The 18,832-nt window shown below is 40.7% G+C and overlaps 1 protein-coding gene and 1 pseudogene across 2 annotated transcripts in view; one reads left to right on the top strand and one right to left on the bottom strand.

The window, feature by feature from the left end:
- LOC110531390 (uncharacterized) overlaps positions 1–16,706 on the top strand; it is a 42,086-nt gene extending 25,380 nt beyond the window's left edge. Inside the window, exon 3 of the mRNA XM_090183431.1 lies at positions 16,407–16,706. Coding sequence (XP_090039557.1) covers positions 16,407–16,706 — 300 coding nt within the window. The remainder of the gene's footprint in view (positions 1–16,406) is intronic.
- LOC110531386 (uncharacterized) lies at positions 3,659–9,363 on the bottom strand (annotated as a pseudogene). Its single transcript, XR_016483077.1, has 2 exons — positions 9,086–9,363; positions 3,659–5,088 (listed from the first exon to the last, which is right to left on the bottom strand). The product of XR_016483077.1 is annotated as an uncharacterized LOC110531386 (transcript).
- Positions 16,707–18,832: the final 2,126 nt, after the last annotated feature.

Genomic DNA, 18,832 nt, shown 5'->3' with positions numbered 1-18,832 from the left:
GGCCCTAGGAGGGGTGGTATATGGTCAATATACCACGGCTAAGGGCTGTTCTTATACATGACGTAACACGGAGTGCCTGGATACACCACTTAGCCGTGGTATATTGTCCATATACCACAAACCCCATATACCACAAACCCCGGGGGTGCCTTATTGTAATAAGGCAGCCTACAGACCAGTCGTAAAGGGAAACGATGACTGTGTGTAGAGAAAACAGTGGCAGGGTTGAGCGGAATACTTTAACAATTGAATCTGTTGTTGATTACAGTTGTATTGAAAAATAAAGTAATCAGTAACAATCCTTTGGCTTCCTCAAAATGAGTAATGTAATCCAATTACTTATGGAATACTTTCACTTCTAACACCGAGGCATTAAAAGCCACTAATTATTTCATTTAGTAACATGACTATTTCCTATTTAGGGACTGGCGTTAAAGCATACAGATCCTATAGTTTACATGTTCCATATTCTGCGTGTGATAACATACACAGGCTACTTCCTAACGTTTTCAGTTGGTGGCAGAAGCCTATGCCAGCTACTTGTCTATTGTTATATGTTAATATTTTTACTGATACAAACTTATATTGTGTGCCTTAGTGATAAATCTGAGCGTACAGATTTATGAGCCGCTTGCATGCGACCTCAGTATGTGACCTCCTGTATTTACGATCGGCAGGAATTTAGCTTTATGGGAAGTTCAGGGATTCAGGGATTCAGAGTTGTGGCGATATCAACTATCTTGATCTGCACAGATGATCTAAAATAATTTTTACAACTCTGTTCCCTTGGGGCATGTTTCTGCACATCTGTCACAAAGATAAAATGATGTACTTTCTATGAAAAGGAGAGAGACAGCTCTGTTCAGAGAGCTTTCAACTCTTGACTATTCTAAGTGATGGTTGGTTGCTTCATTCGTGCAAATCTTATTTTGTTTGAAAACAAATCTGTCGTCTCTTCTGATAGAATTTCTCTGACAATTTGGTGACAGGAGGGGGGGGGGCTAACTCCGCTTGCTGATTGTTCCCGGGGAGACCGAGGTTAACTCCGCTTGCTGATTGTTCCCGGGAAGACCGAGGTTAACTCCGCTTGCTGATTGTTCCCGGAGAGACCGAGGTTAACTCCGCTTGCTGATTGTTCCCCGGGGAGACCGAGGTTAACTGCACGCACGGGCTGTGTTAGATGTGGCAGGGAGCCCCACACTCTGACTAAAAAGGAGCAGAAGGGGACTCACCTTGGAACTGGCAGTGAATGTCAGAGAGTGGATACGCCATTCCGAACAGACAAGATAAATTAAGGGTGAGACTGATTTTCTTATAAACATCATAGAAAATCCTGTTCTGGGAACAGGTTGTGCACATTAAGATCTTTCGTTGGAACAAAAGATTCCCCTAGTTATAAACTTTCCTGGAGCAGTTATTTCTAGAATCTTTAATTAGGAACTCTGTTGAAACAGGGATATTTTTAATTAAAGGAGAAATTCTAGAGTAAACACCCTGTTGGAGCAGGGTGATCTCCAACTGGGATCTTTTTGTCAAAGCAGAAGTATCCTGGTTGGAGACAGGGGTTGTGTTTCTCTGTTGAAGCAGACATTGGATGATATGATACGGTTACGAGTTATGTGATCCCAGGGCACAATCCTGAGATGGAAAAAATAAAATATCCCTGCAGGTAAAAAAAAAAACATTGTAAAAGAAAACGAATTAATCAATTATTAATTAATTATTATTATTAAGCTATAAATGTAAACCCTACACGGAAATTTACATAGGAGAAACTACCATGTGGGTAAATTACATATAATAATTAAGAATACATTTATTTTTTTCATCTTTTCTCTTTATTAAAAAAAAAATATATTTTTTGAATTATAAGAAATGAAGACGTTCCTAATTAAACAATGTTATTTTGTGTGTCTGAGTGTGAATGTGTTTATAGTGGAGTTTCACAATGGGAGACAAAAGCAGTAAGGGAGAACCTTGCCTGCCCGATCTGTTGATTGGACTGTTGAAGGCCATGGCAGATGAATAGGGACATTCTGGAACAGGTAGGGTTCCGGCACAAAGCATCAGAATTTCCTTTAAAAAGGCACATTGAGTCACCACTGCCTATTGATATTAGATGAAGACAAGTCAATCCAAAAATATAATCAGCTGTTTTTAAGAATGTAACTGTAAACCCGATTACACTTTTTTTTTAAAATGTATTAGTTACTTTATTGTTGTAATTTGGATGAACTATTTATTCCCCGTTACATGTAATCCGTTACTACCCAACCCTGAACAATGGTTATCATAAATACAGGATGATCTGGGATAATAAATTCTTCATCAGGAGTCGACTGTATATCATTATTCAATACAAGATCAAATCAATACCATTAATAAGATGCATTAGGTCAACATTTATTAATAATACACTAGGACAAAAAGATGAAGATTTTTTTCAGACATAATTTTTTTTTTAAATGTATCAATAACATGTCATGTATTGTCATGTTGTGTCTCTGTCCTTTCCTTTCACCCTGTCTCCCTCTGCTGGTCGTATTAGGTTACCTTTTCTCCCCCGCTTTCCCCCAGCTGTTCCTTGTCTCCTCCTGACTACCTCGTCACCCCGTTTCCCACCTGTTCCCCTCTGATTAGTCCCCTATATCTCTCTCTGTTTTTGTTCCTGTCCTTGTCGGATTCTTGTTTGTTGTGTTTCATGCCTGAGCCAGACTATCGTCATGTTTGCTGTAACCTTGTCCTGTCCTGTCGGAATCTGCCGGTCTATCTGAGCCTACCTATGTTTGGTTATTAAAGAAGCTCTGTTTAAGTTAGTTCGCTTTTGGGTCCTCATTCACTCACCGTAACATAACACCAGTCAGATAATTCTCTCCACCCTGAGAGACATTCCAAAACAAACAGATAAAATATATATATATTTTTTTAATGAAAACATCAACAGACTTTAGACAGGATCGGCAGGTAGCCTAGCTGTTAAGGGGGTTGGACCAGTAACCTAAAGGTCGCTGGTTCAAATCCCAGAGCCAACAAGGTGAAAAAGCTGTTGAAATGCCCTTTGAGCAAGGCACTTAACCCTAATTGCTCCTGTAAGTCGTTCTGCATAAGAGCGTCTGCTAAATGACTAACAGGTAATAGCAGAGGGGTCTACTACAAAGTAGAATCAAGGATTTAGCTATTGATCTTTGATAAGCAACCAGAAATAACTGGTTCATGGTTCACAGAAATTCTGGTTCATTTTAGAAAAAAATCTAAATGTGTTTTTTTGTTTGTTTGTTGAATCAATTAGACCATGCCCATTTCAAGATCTGTCTAAAAAATATATATATTTTTAAATGATAGAATATTTAGGCATGTTAGCTGGCGAACTCCTGCTTTGTAGTACATCCCTCAGATCTGTGAGATTCCCATAATACTGGGATGCTACTCTTAGAACCTCATCGTTCAAATGAAACTTTATTCGTATAAAACGTTTCACAAAAAGTAAATCCATCACACATTCATTTATTTGAAAAACCACAGCGTCAATAATCCAGAGTTGCTTTGTTTTTCTAAGTGTCCACATCCTGCCTTTTAAATTCCCATCTGCTAACGCGCAGATCCTCTTTGTCCTAACTAGATTTTAATCCTAATTTTCGTTGTTCTTGTTTTCATCCCGTTTTCTTTCTTTGTGGACGTTATTCACATGCTTCAGCAGATGAGCCTTACGAATGAATCTTTTACCACAGACTGAGCAGCCATGTTGTTTCTCTCCTGTGTGAGTCTGTCTGTGCCTACTTAGGTCCCCCTTCTGATTGAAGCTTTTCCCACAGTCACCACAGCTAAATGGTTTCTCTCCTGTGTGAGTCAGTATGTGTCTCCTTAGGTCCCCTTTCTGTCTGAAGTTTTTCCCGCAGTCACCACAGCTAAATGGTTTATCATCTGTGTGAGTCAGTTTGTGCCTCCCTAGGTCCCCTTTCTGACTAAAGTTTTTTCCACAGACACCACAGCTAAATGGTTTCTCTCTTGTGTGAATCAGTTTATGCCTGGTTAGGTTATTCTTGAGACTAAAGCTTTTCCCACAGTCACCACAGCTAAATGGTTTCTCTCCTGTGTGAATCAGTTTATGCCTGGTTAGATTATTCTTGAGATTGAAGCTTTTCTCACAGTCACCACAGCTAAATGGTTTCACCCCAGTGTGAGACAGTTCATATAAGTTTAGGGCACCCTTGTGACTGAAGCTTTTCTCACAGTCACCACGGCTTAAAGATTTCTCTCCTGTGTGAATCCTCATGTGCTTGGGCAGAACTCCTTTGTATTTGAAGATCTTGCCACAAACAGGGCAGGTGCAGGGTTTACCACCATGACAGAGTCGGACATGGGCCTTCAGTTTACAGGTGGAGTTGTAGCGTTTCTTGCAGAAGCGGCATTCACTGAGTCTCTTATTGGTGAGAGTCATATGCCTCTGCAGGTCAGCTTTCAGAGCAAACGTTTTACCACAGTCACGGCAGTGGTGAGTTCTTCTAGATGTGGTGCTGAGTTTGGAACAGTTTTCCTCCAATGGTGAGTTGAGATCCAATAGTGGACTGGGATCCAATGGTGGACTGGGATCCAATGGTGGGCTGGGACCCAATGGTGGACTGGGACCCAATGGTGGACTGGGACCCAATGGTGAGCTGCTGTCAAGTCCTACTGTGTCTCTGCTTACAGCTGAACTGTGTCTGAAGGCATTGTTTTGATTATCTGGAGGGTCACAGGGAATGTTGAGACCCTTAATGTGGGTCACAGTGACAAAAGGTTTGAGATCCACTGGTTTAGAGTCACTCTCTCTGTTTTCCTCATTCTTGGTTTGAGGAAGAGTCAAGGACCAAAGTGGGTCCTCCAGATCACATTCACCTTTCACACAGGGAGGAGTGAAATCTAAATCTATGATATCAGGCTCCACCCCTTGAAGCTGCTCTTCCTTCTGACTGGTCCTGACTTCCTCCTGTTCCTCTTTAATCTGTGTGGTCTCTGGGTCCTCCTGCTCCAGACTGGGGCTCCACTCCTGCTCACAGTGCTGCTGCTCAGGGGGAACCTCCTCTTCAGAGACAGAGAGCTGCAGGGAGTCTGGAGGGAAGGAGAGAAGGAGCAGAGGTTACCTATACCAGAGAGGAAGAAGAGAAGCGAGAGGGTTTACTCCGCACAAAATCTTTCCACGTTAAGCAGATCATTAATTATTACTGAGTGGCTGCAGGATCTTTTCAGATCTTTTCCAGCATCATCGCCTCCTACTGTACTGGAGCGGCCCCGCCGGTCTTAGCTTAAACATTTTAAATTTACCAAAATATAATGCCCACATGCAACAATGCCCCAAATTGCACCATTCTCAGTATCTCTGCCTATACAAACTTTAGAGTCAATTTGAACCTTTAAGCCAGTTAAATCAGGACTACGTGAACTATAATTCTAAATCAATATTTGAAAACTAGAATCTATTTTTTTAATTTCTCAATAAAATTGAAGAGAATAAGCTACTTATTTTTTTATAATCCTTTTTTGAATTAAATTCAAATCACTTCTTGGTTTTCATGACAATGTTTTTCTCCTAAAGATTAAAAACAACTTAATTAATGAAATGATGATCAGTTAGTTAACAGTTTATCAATAAAATACAGTGGTGTAAAGTTGAGGTCGACCGATTAATCGGAATGGCTGATTAATTAGGGACGATTTCAAGTTTTCATGACAATCGGTAATCGGTATTTTTGGAAACCGATTTGCAGAATTAAAAAAGTATTGTTATTTTAAAAAAGTACACCTTTATTTAACTAGGCAAGTCAGTTAAAAACACATTCTTATTTTCAATGACGGCCTTGGAACGGTGGGTTAACTGCCTGTTCAGGGGCAGAACGACAGATTTTTACCTTGTCAGCTCGGGGATTTGTTTTTGCAACCTTCCGGTTACTAGTCCAACGCTCTAACCACCTGCCTCTCATTGCACTCCACAAGGAGCCTGCATGGCAGGCTAATTACCTGTTACGCGACGGCAGCAAGAAGCCAGGGTAAGTTGCTAGCTAGCATTAAACTTATCTTATAAAAAAACAATCAATCTTAACATAAATCACTAGTTAACTACACATGGTTGATGATATTACTAGTTTATCTAGCGTGTCCTGCGTTGCATTTAATCAATGCAGTGCCTGTTCATTTCTCATTGAATCACAGCCTACTTCGACAAACGGGTGATGATTTAACAAGCGCATTTGCGGAAAAAAACAGTCGTTGCACCAATGTACCTAACCATAAACATCAATGCCTTTCTTTAAAATCAATACACAAGTATGTATTTTTAAACCTGTATATTTAGTTAATATTGCCTGCTAACATGAATTTCTTATAACTAGGGAAATTGTCACTTCTCTTGCGTTCCGTGCAAGCAGTCAGGGTATATGCAGCAGTTTGGGCCGCCTGGCTCGTTGAAAACTGTGTGAAGTCCATTTATTCCTAACAAAGGCCGTAATTAATTTGCCAGAATTGTACATAATATTGAAGGTTGTACAATGTAACAGCAATATTTAGACTTAGGGATGCCACCCGTTTGATAAAATACGGAACGGTTCAGTATTTCACTGAAAGAATAAAGGTTTTGTTTTCGAAATTATAGTTTCCAGATTCGACCATATCAATGACCAAAGGGTCGTATTTCTGTGTGTTATTACGCTATAATTAAGTCTATGATTTGATATTTGATCGAGTAGTCTGACTGAGCTATGGTAGGGAGCAGCAGGCTTGTAAGCATTCATTCCCATCAAATCAAATTGTATTTGTCACATACACATGGTTAGCAGATGTTAATGCGAGTGTATCGAAATGCTTGTGCTTCTAGTTCCGACAATGCAGTAATAACCAATGAGTAATCTAACCTAACAATTCCACAACTACTACCGTATACACACAAGTGTAAAGGGATAAAAAATATGTACATAAAGATATATGAATGAGTGATGGTACAGAACGGCATAGGCAAGATGCAGTAGATGGTATAGAGTACAGTATATACATATGAGATGAGTAATGTAGGGTATGTAAACATTATATTAAGTGGCATAGTTTAAAGTGGCTAGTGATACATTGTTTTACATAAAGATGGCAAGATGCAGTAGATGGTATAGAGTACAGTATATACATATGAGAGTAGTAATGTAGGGTATGTAAACATTATATTAAGTGCCATTGTTTAAAGTGGCTAGTGATACATTTTTACATCAATTTCCATCAATTCCCATTATTAAAGTGGCTGGAGTTGAGTCAGTGTCAGTGTGTTGGCAGCATCCACTCAATGTTAGTGGTGGCTGTGTAACAGTCTGATGGCCTTGAGATAGAAGCTGTTTTTCAGTCTCTCGGTCCCTGCTTTGATGCACCTGTACTGATCTCGCCTTCTGGATGATAGCTGCTGCGCCTTCTTCACAACGCTGTCTGTGTGGGTGGACCAATTCAGTTTGTCCGTGATGTGTACGCTGAGGAACTTAAAACTTTCCACCTTCTCCACTACTGTCCCATTGATGTGGATAGGGGGGTGCTCCCTCTGCTGTTTCCTGAAGTCCACAATCATCTCCTTAGTTTTGTTAACGTTGAGTGTGAGGTTATTTTCCTGACACTACACTCCGAGGGCCCTCACCTGTAGGCCGTCTCTTCGTTGTTGGTAATCAAGCCTACCACTGTAGTGTCGTCCGCAAACTTGATGATTGAGTTGTGGGGCCCCAGCGTTGAGGATCAGCAGGGTGGAGATGTTGTTACCTACCCTCACCACCTGGGGGCGGCCCGTCAAGAAGTACAGTACCCAGTTGCACAGGGCGGGTCGGGACCCAGGGTCTCGAGCTTGATGACGAGTTTGGAGGGTACTATGGTGTTAAATGCTGAGCTGTAGTCGATGAACAGTATTCTCACATAGGTATTCCTCTTGTCTGAGATTTGGAGTAGTTGTTTGGAGTAGTTGTTCCCCCGAGTGTGGCTGTTGTCGATGTGTTCCTGGTTCGAGCCCAGGTAGGGGCGAGGAGAGGGACGGAAGCTATACTGTTACACTGGCAATACTAAAGTGCCTATAAGAACATCCAATAGTCAAATGTATATGAAATGCAAATGCTATAGAGAGAAATAGTCCTATAATTCCTATAATAACCTCAACCTAAAACCTCTTACCTGGGAATATTGAAGACTCATGTTAAAAGGAACCACCAGCTTTCATATGTTCTCATGTTCTGAGCAAGGAACTTAAACGTTAGCTTTCTTACATGGCACATATTGCACTTTTACTTTCTTCTCCAACACTTTGTTTTTTTCATTATTTAAACCAAATTGAACATGTTTCATTATTTATTTGAGGCTAAATTTATTTTATTGATGTATTATATTAAGTTAAAATAAAAGTGTTAATTCAGTATTGTTTTAATTGTCATTATTACAAATAAATAAATACATTTAAAAATGAATAATCATCCAATTAATCGGTATCGGCGTTTTTTGGTCCTCCAATAATCGGTATCGGCATTGAAAAATCATAATCGGTCGTCGACCTCTAGTGTAAAGTACTTAAGCAAAATACTGTAAAATACTACTGAAGTAATTTTTGGGGGTAAGTATTTATATGTTTGACAACTTTTACTTTTTACATCCCTAAAGAAAATAATGTTATTTCTACTGCAAACATTTTCCCCGACACCCAAAATGACTCGTTACATTTTGAATGTTTAGCAGAACAGGAAAATGGTCCAAAGCTCATGAAGATAAAATCCCTGGTCATCCCAACAACATCTGATCTGGCGGACTCACTAAACACACATGCTTTGTTTGTAAATTATGTTGGGAGTGTGGCCCGGGCTATCCGTAAACTTTTGATACTTAAGTATATTTTAGCAATTACATTTCCTTGTGATACTTAAGACAAGTGTATTTAAAACCAAATACTTTTAGACTTTAACTCAAGTAGTATTTTACTGGGTGACTTTTACTTGAGTCATTTTCTATTAAGGTATCTTTACTTTTACTCAAGTATGACAATTGGCTACTTTTTCCACAACTGATAAAGCATAGCTATAGCTAGCTATCAGTAGATCTACATACGAACCTATTCGACATAGTTGTATCTCTGGTGTGATCCCCAGCAGTCTCCGTAGCCGATCATTCTCCTCCTGGTACTCCACTACCGTTTTCTCAACTGCCCCGAAAATCTCCACAGCAGCCGCCGTTAAACGATCATTTAAAAACACACGAAACAACTGTAGTTTAGACATTTTCAGTCGAATTAGAGTTTGGTAGCCTATTTAGATCAGTCAGTATGTATTTGTTAACTCCACACAAGGAATGCAAAATCAAAACAAACTCGTATCTAATCCTACTTCCATGTTCTAGTCAAGGAATTTGATAAAGTCCTTTGTTCAAGTCGGTGACGAGCCCAGAAACTCACAACAGCGCCGCCAGCTGGATGGGAGTTTACTACTGTGCAAGGTAGCCTACAGGCCAGTAGGAAAGGGAAACAATAACTACATGTAGACAAACAGAGGTTATCATAAATTATTAATCAGGAGTCGACAGTATATCATTACTCTATACAATATATAATCATGAATGAGCAGCATTAGGTCAGAATTGATGAGAAATACTCTTTGACAAATGAAAGGAGTCCTTTTCTGGAATTGTATTTAATATAAAGTATAAATTACTACATCCTGACCATTATGTCATCACCTTAAATACATTCCAAATCCAACAACCAGATATTCCTGTTTCTAATGAAGGGAAAAATTCTACAGACTTTGTACAGCAGACCATTGAATTTCCCACAATACTATATGCTGCTTAATCATTACCTCATCATTCAAATCAAACTTTATTTACATACAATGTTTTACGACAGTAAATCCATCATGGATCTATTTACCAGTTTATGCATGGTAAGATTCTGCTTGAGACTGAAACTTATCCTGTGTCAGTCTTTATATGTGCAATTAGGTGCTCCTTGCAAATGAAGTTTTTAGCGCAGTCACCTGCACCTCTGCTGCAGAGTATAAATTAATTAGAGTTACCAGCCTCAGAAATTCTAGCCCAAATAAATGCTTCACAGAGTTCAAGTAGCAGACACATCTCAACATCAACTGTTCAGAGGAGACTGCGTGAATCAGGCCTTCATGGTCGAATTGCTGCAAAGAAACCACTACTAAAGGACACCAATAAGAAGAAGATACTTGCTTGGGCCAAGAAACACGAGCAATGGGCATTAGACTGGTAAGAATCTGTCCTTTGGTCTGATGAGTCCAAATTTGAGATTTGGTTCCAACCACCGTATCTTTGTGAGATGCAGAGCAGGTGAACGGATGATCTCCACATGTGTGGTTTCCACCGTGAAGCATGGATGAGGAGGTGTGATGGTGTAGGTGGTGACACTGTCAGTGATTTATTTAGAATTCAAGGCACACTTAACCAGCATGTCAAGGCACACTTAACCAGCCATTAACTTACACCATCTCATCTGGTTTGCACCTAGTGGGATTATCTTATATTTTTCAACAGGACAATGACACAACACACCTCCAGGCTGTGTAAAGGCTATTTGACCAAGAAGGAGAGTGATGGAGTGCTGCTTCAGATGACCTGGCCTCCACAATCACCCGACCTCAATCCAATTGAGATGGTTTGGGATAAGTTGGACCGCAGAGTGAAGGAAAAGCAGCCAACAAGTGCTCAGCATATGTGGGAATTCCTTCAAGACTGTTGGAAAAGCATCCCTCTTGAAGCTGGTTTAAAGAATGCCAAGACTGTGCAAAGCTGTCATCAAGGCAAAGGGTGGCTACTTTGAAGAATCTAAATCTTGATTTGTTTAACACTTTTTTGGTGACTACATGATTCCATGTAGTTATTCCATGTGTTATTTCATAGTTTTGATGTCTTCACTATTATTCTACAATGTAGAAAATAGTAAAAATAAACAAAAACCCTTGAATGAGTTGGTGTGTCCAAACTTTTAACTGCTACTGTATAGATGGTGGAGTTGAGTTTTCTCAGCGACTCTAAAGGCTGTATAACCCCTACACTCCTCTCCTTCTCTCCAGACTCTCCTTGCAGCTCCCCCTCACCGTCTCTGAAGAGGAGGTTCCCCCTGAGCAGCAGCACTGTGAGCAGGAGTGGAGCCCCAGTCTGGGGCAGGAGGACTCAGAGCCCACACTGATTAAAGAGGAAGAGGCGGAACTCAAGACCAGTCAGGAGGAAGAGCAGCTTCAAGGGGTGGAGCCCCGGGGAAGGCACTTTGTGGCTGGGGAGCTGGTCTGGGTCTACAGCCCCCTAAGGAAATAAGGCAGATGCCCCAAGTTGGACAGTCACTGGGTGGGACCCTGCAGTGTCCTGGAGAGGGTAGGGGTTGTTTACTGGGTGCAGCTTCCTCCCAGGGGGAGAAAGGTGACACTGCACCGGGACAGGTTAGCCCCATGCAGAGGGGCCTCTTCTCCCCAAACCCCAGGAACCCCCACAATTCCCCTCTCTGGCAATAACATTCTCCAGGCACCCACCCCCAGGTGCCGCAGACAAGGCTCCAGAGAGCCCACTCCCCCTGTCTCCCCCCTGTGTCACCGTGTGGTTCCCCAGAGCCACGGACTGTATTCCCCGTTCCCCCTTCCTTGTCCCCCATATCCCTGCCTTCAACCCCTGGGTCCCAGAGGGGCACTCTGCGACCATCACGGCCACGCAGGCAAAGGAGACCTCCGGGTCGCTTCAGAGACTTTGTTCCCTCGGGGATGAGGGACTTTGTGGTGGGGGGGCTGTGTAGCGACCCGCACAGACAGCTGTGTGTTATGTGTTAGGCTAGTAGGTGGTTGTGTTGTACTTACCAGAACCCATTATTCGCAGGGTCCGACAGGCCAATCAACCTGCTATCTGCCAATCACAGGAATGTCTGGAATGTTCTGATGCCGGGTATCCTGGCGGTTGGCGGAGTGGCGTGGAGGGGGGTTGGGCAGGGGGATGGAGCATTGGAAGTTAAGACCAGGTTTAGCCTTTGTTCTCTCTTACGTCTGGGCTTCACAGGAGAAGGTCACGATTGGCTTGTGGGTTATCTTTCATTTATTTGGCGTGGGCTACGGCCAAACAGTAGCCTGTGTAAAGTTGGTTTAATAAACCGTCAATTCGTAAACTCAATCCTCCGTCTGGACAATTGTTCCTTTATGATCTAGTCAGGTCATTACAATACATTATATTAAATACCATTCCAGAAAAAGACTCCTTGCATTTGTTCAAGAGTATTTCTCATCAATTCTGACCTGATGCTGCTCATTCGACCGACTCTCTTCTCTGTATATATCAATGATGTCGCTTTTGCTGCTGGTGAGTCTCTGATCCACCTCTACGCAGACGACACCATTCTGTATACTTCTGGCCCTTCTTTGGACACTGTGTTAACAACCGTCCAGACGAGCTTCAATGCCATACAACTCTCCTTCCGTGGCCTCCAGCAGCTCTCAAATAAAAGTAAAACTAAAACACCCATGCTGACAAACATACCCTCGTAAAACTGACCATCTTGCCGATCCTCGAATTTGGCAATGACATTTACAGAATAGCCTCCAACACCCTACTCAACAAATTGGATGCAGTCTATCACAGTGCCATCCGTTTTCTCACCAAAGCCCCATATCCTAACCATCACTGCGACCTGTACGCTCTCGTTGGCTGGCCCTCGCTTCATACCTGGAGCCAAACCCACTGGCCATCTACAGGTCATCTACAAGACCCTTCTAGGTAAAGTCCCGCCTTATCTCTGCTCACTGGTCACTATGGCTGCACCCACCCGTAGCACGCGTTCCAGCAGGTATATCTCACTTGTAACCCCCAAGCCAATTCCTCCTTTGGCCGCCTCTCCTTCCAGTTCTCTGCTGCCAATGACTGGAACGAACTACAAAAATCTCTGAACCTGGAAACACTTATCTCCCTCACTAGCTTTAAGCACCAGCTGTCAGAGCAGCTCACAGATCACTGCACCTGTACATAGCCCATCTATAAATAGCCCAAACAACTCCCTCTTCCCCTACTGTATTTATTTATTTTGCTCCTTTGCACCCCAGTATTTCTACTTTGCACACTCATCTACTGTCAAATCTACCATTTCAGTGTTTAATTGCTATATTGTATTTACTTCGCCACCATGGCCTATTTATTGCCTTAACTCCCTTATCTCACCTCATTTGCTCACATTGTATATAGACTTATTTTTCTACTGTATTATTGACTGTATGTTTGTTTTACTCCATGTGTTGTTATATGTGTCAAACTGCTTTGCTTTATCTTGGCCAGGTCGCAGTTGTAAATGAGAATTTTTGTGATGAATTAACTGAAATTGAGATAAAAGACTGTATTAAAAGCCTTAAGGGCAATGGGTCCCCTGGAAATGATGGTTTGATAACAATAAAGCATTCAACGATGAATTGATTCCTTTCATTCTTGCTATGTTTCAAGAATCAATAGAAAAATTGTATTTACTGGCTTCCTTAAAACAAGGTGTAATTACTTTGATTCCCAAACCTAATAAGGATACTCTTTGTGTAGACAACTGGAGACCCATTAGCCTGTTGAATAATGATGGGAAATGATTTGCCCTTGTGTTTGCTAAGAGGTTGAAACGAGGCTTGCATCATATCTTTGACGAAGAGCAATCTGGTTTTATGCACATTCAACACATTAGTAGTAACATCAGGTTGATCTTAGATATGATTGACTATAATGACCTTATCCTTGATAGTTTTCTTATGTTTGTTGGTTTTTATAAACTCATGTTCTACAGTGTCAAAAGCTTTATGTTCAAAGCAATACGTTTTTGGGGGGTTTGGTTAGCTCACGGGACACCCTAAAGATTTAATATTGGCCGTGGCATTAGGCAGGGCTGCCCAATTAGTCCATTTTTATTGGTTACTCAAATTATGTCTCTTCATATCAATAAAGGGAATTTTCAAGGTGTTTCAGCACTTGGCAATGCATTTAAACTACGTCAACTGGCTGATGATACCACCCTATTTTTAAGAGACAGGAATGAGGTTTCTAAAGCAGTTTCCTGTATTGAAGACTTTTCCTTAGTTTTGGGTTTGAAAATGAAGTCAGTCTTACTTCCACTCAAGGATTGTGTTTTACAGGAAGTATATGGTATCCCAGTTAAAGAAAAGGTAACTTATCTTGGAATAGTTATATGCAAGGATTCAAAACAAAGGAGTGAATTAAACTTTAACCCCATTATTGAGAAAACAAAGAAGAAATTCAACCTCTAGTTGCTGAGAGATATTTCGTTATACGGTCGGGTTTTATTGTCCGAAGCTGAAGAGTTATCCAGATCGGTTTATGTCTCGTTATCACTTGAATTATGCCCTAAAATTGTAAAGGACTTAGATAAGATTTTGTATAATTTTATTTGGAGGAACAAGCCTCACTATTTCCGAAAATATATTCTCACTAATACCCAATAACAAGGAGGTCTTGAGGTTTTAGATTTCAATACTCTAAATAATACTTCAGAATCCAATGTATTTTAAAAGTATGTTAAGAACCAGAACAGTATTTGGAATGTCTTCCCTAAGCATTTATTTGACTGTTGGTTTAAAAATTTTTGCTTCGATGTAATTTTGATGTTGATAAAATCCCAGTAAAGTTGGCCAAATTCCATAAACAGGAAATTTTAGCTTGGATGTTAGCATATAAACACAATTTTCCCCCCACAGATACTTTATATGGAACAACAAAGATATACAAATTTTAAAAAATAAGCCTTTTTTTGTAACTGCTTTGAAAGAATATGCAATTGTTTTTGATGCGATTCCAAGGGGGGTTGTGCCTCTTTTAAATTCCTCTGTGGTTGATGTAAGTAACATTGATTTACATGAAAATATATTCATTGGCAATATTACCATCAAAGATAAATGTAGTAATAAACAGATTAGGAATATTGTTTGATACTACAATTCCCTCAGCAAGATTATTTTGGTTAAATATCTATGGTGATATACAATGGGCGAAAGCATGGAAAATTGCTAACAAATCAGTAACAGTAACAAGGTAAAGGAAGTTTAATTTAACATGTTACATAGAATTTATCCTGTTAAACATGTTTTGGAATGATTCAAGCTGAATATTGACTATAAATGTGATTTCTGTGAAATGGAGGAGACCATTTTGCATTTATTTTTTGCCTGTATTTATAGTAGAATGTTTTTGGATTGACATACAGAATTTTGTTACAAAAAAAATAGGGCCGGTTGTACTATTTAATGGTTTTGATATGATTTATTTCAGAAATTCTGACATAGATAAAGATGTAGTATATTTAATTCAACTGCTAATGATACTAGGTAAATTTCATGTTTGCAAATGGTCTAATTCAAAACCTAACTTTTTTTCACTTTATAAATTAATTTAAACATTATGGCACTACTTTAACTAAAATGAAAAACGAAAAGGCAATTAAAACTTGTATTATTAATGAATACGATTTGTTTGTTTAGGATTCCTGGCAATGTAAATAGTTTGTTTGCATGTGACTAATCCTCTTTTGTTTGTTTAGGATTCCTGGCAATGTAAATAGTTTATGTTTGCATGTGACTAATCCTCTTTTGTTTGTTGATATTTGTTTAATAAAATGTTTTAAATTAATGTTATGTTTTAATAAGAAAATGGAAAAACATTACTAATAAATAGCTTCTTCTCTACAATTTATTGAGAAGTAATTGAACATAGATTATAGCTTTTTGGTATTATAGTTTACCTAGTCTTGAATTTACTGGTTTATAAATTCAAGTTGACCACAACCCTGATATCTAAAGTCTCTATATAGATAACCTCTGCTCCTCCTCTCCTTCCCTCCAGACTCCCTGCAGCTCTCTGTCTCTGAAAAGGAGGTTCCCCCTGAGCAGCAGCACTGTGAGCAGGAGTGGAGCCCCAGTCTGGGGCAGAAGGACCCAGAGACCACACAGATTGAAGAGGAACAGGAGGAACTCAGGACCAGTCAGGAGGAAGAGCAGCTTCAAGGGGTTGAGCCTGATATCATAAAGTTTATATTCACTCCTTCCTGTGTGAAACGTGAACGTGATCTGGAGGACCCACTTCGGGATCTGAAACATTTTGGCACTGTGACCCATCTAAAGGGTCTCAACATTCCCTGTTACCTTCCAGATAATCAAAACAATGCCTCCAGCCACAGTTCAGCTGTAAGCAGCGACCCAGTAGGACTTGACAGCAGCTCACCATTGAAGAAACACTGTTCCAAACCCAGCACCACGTCTAGAATAACTCACCACTGCCGTGACTGTGGAGAAACTTTTGCTCTGAAATCTGACCTGCAGAGACATGTGACTCTCCCCAAGAAGAGACAAAGTGAAAGCTGCTTCTGCAAGAAACGCTACAACTCCACCTGTAAACTGAAGGCCCATGTCCGACTCTGTCATGGTGGTAAACCCTGTATCTGCCCTGTTTGTGGAAAGACCTTCAAATACAAAGGAGATTTGTCCAAGCACATGAGTACTCACACAGGAGAGAAACCATTTAGCTGTGGTGACTGTGGGAAGAGCTTCAATCGCAAGGAACATCTAACCATGCATAAACGGACTCACACAAGAGAGAAACCTTTTATCTGTGGTGACTGTGGGAAGAGCTTCACTCAGAAGATTAACCTGCTGACTCATGTCAAAAACATCCACAAAGGAAGAAAACAGGATGAAAACTGAAAGGAAAAAAAATTACATTAGAACTAAGATCTTCTGTCAGAAGATGGGAATAAAAAAGCAGGATGTGAGCAGAGCAACTTCCTGTTGCGCTCAGATAATTGGATGTGAGAAAGTTATGTAAACATTTTTAGGAAATTAAGTTTGATTTGAATGATGAGGTAATGATCAAACACTACTGTAGGAAAATCGCAGCTCTGCTGTTCAGTGTCGATATTTTCACGTCATTATAAGAGGAATTCTTGATCGTTTGTTTTGGAATGTCTCCCAGGGTGATGACAGGCGAATGCCTGAGTGAGTGTGCAAAGCTGTCATCAATGGAAAGGGTGGCTACTTTGAAGAATCTCAAATATAAAACATATTTAGCTTTATTTAACACTTCTTAGGTTACGACATGATTCCATATGAGTCATTTCATAGTAACTGAAAGGTTGCTAGTTCAATGCTAGTTCAAATCCCCGGGCTGACAAGGTACAAATCTGCAGTTCTGCCCCTGAAAAAGGCAGTTAACCCACTGTTCCTAGGCTTTCATAAGAATTTGTTCTTAAATGACTTGCCTAGTTAAATAAAATAAAAATATTACCACTGGTCTGTAGCGTGTAGTAGAACTCCGTCCACCAGGGGGCACTGTGTTTTTTAAAATATAGATTAACATGACACAAACGGAAGAAGAAAATGCAGTTTTGTTTTGCGTTGTCACTAGTTACAACAATAACAAAGTCAAAATTGGCTATATCGTAAAAATAAACGAGAACCAAAATGGCTTTTTTGGTCTTAATTTAAAATTAGGATTAGGCAATAGGTTAACGGTGGGGTTAGGGTTATGTTTAAAAATGTGAGTTTAAGAAGTAGAAACAGGTGTGGTTAACTTTGTGGCTGTGGTAACTAATGAGTGACAACCTTTGTTTTTCTTTCTAAATCAAATCAAATTTATTTTATATAGCCCTTCGTACATCAGCTGATATCTCAAAGTGCTGTACAGAAACCCAGCCTAAAACTCCAAACAGCAAGCAATGCAGGTGTAGAAGCACGGTGGCTAGGAAAAACTCCCTAGAAAGGCCAAAACCTAGGAAGAAACATAGAGAGGAACCAGGCTATGTGGGGTGGCCAGTCCTCTTCTGGCTGTGCCGGGTGGAGATTATAACAGATCATGGCCAAGATGTTCATAAATGACCAGCATGGTCGAATAATAATAAGGCAGAACAGTTGAAACTGGAGCAGCAGCACGGTCAGGTGGACTGGGGACAGCAAGGAGTCATCATGTCAGGTATTCCTGGGGCATGGTCCTAGGGCTCAGGTCCTCCGAGAGAGAGAAAGAAAGAGAGAATTAGAGAGAGCATATGTGGGGTGGCCAGTCCTCTTCTGGCTGTGCCGGGTGGAGATTATAACAGAACATGGCCAAGATGTTCAAATGTTCATAAATGACCAGCATGGTCGAATAATAATAAGGCAGAACAGTTGAAACTGGAGCAGCAGCACGGTCAGGTGGACTGGGGACAGCAAGGAGTCATCATGTCAGGTAGTCCTGGGGCATGGTCCTAGGGCTCAGGTCCTCCGAGAGAGAGAAAGAAAGAGAGAAGGAGAGAATTAGAGAACGCACACTTAGATTCACACAGGACACCGAATAGGACAGGAGAAGTACTCCAGATATAACAAACTGACCCTAGCCCCCCGACACATAAACTACTGCAGCATAAATACTGGAGGCTGAGACAGGAGGGGTCAGGAGACACTGTGGCCCCATCCGAGGACAGCCCCAGACAGGGCCAAACAGGAAGGATATAACCCCACCCACTTTGCCAAAGCACAGCCCCCACACCACTAGAGGGATATCTTCAACCACCAACTTACCATCCTGAGACAAGGCTGAGAAATTCTTTCTCCAAAAGAATGTGGTGATCGATGGTATCAAAAGCAGCACTAAGGTCTAGGAGCACGAGGACAGATGCAGAGCCTCGGTCCGATGCCATTAAAATGTAATTTACCACCTTCACAAGTGCCGTCTCAGTGCTATGATGGGGTCTAAAACCAGACTGAAGCATTTCATATACATTGTCTTCAGGAAGGCAGTGAGTTGCTGCGCAACAGCCTTTTCTAAAATTTTTGAGAGGAATGGAAGATTCGATATA

The sequence above is a fragment of the Oncorhynchus mykiss genome, chromosome 9 (assembly GCF_057628025.1).
Source record: "Oncorhynchus mykiss isolate SJ-2025 chromosome 9, ASM5762802v1, whole genome shotgun sequence".
NCBI classification, from domain to species: domain Eukaryota; kingdom Metazoa; phylum Chordata; class Actinopteri; order Salmoniformes; family Salmonidae; genus Oncorhynchus; species Oncorhynchus mykiss.
This window is presented reverse-complemented; position numbering and strand designations above follow the sequence as displayed.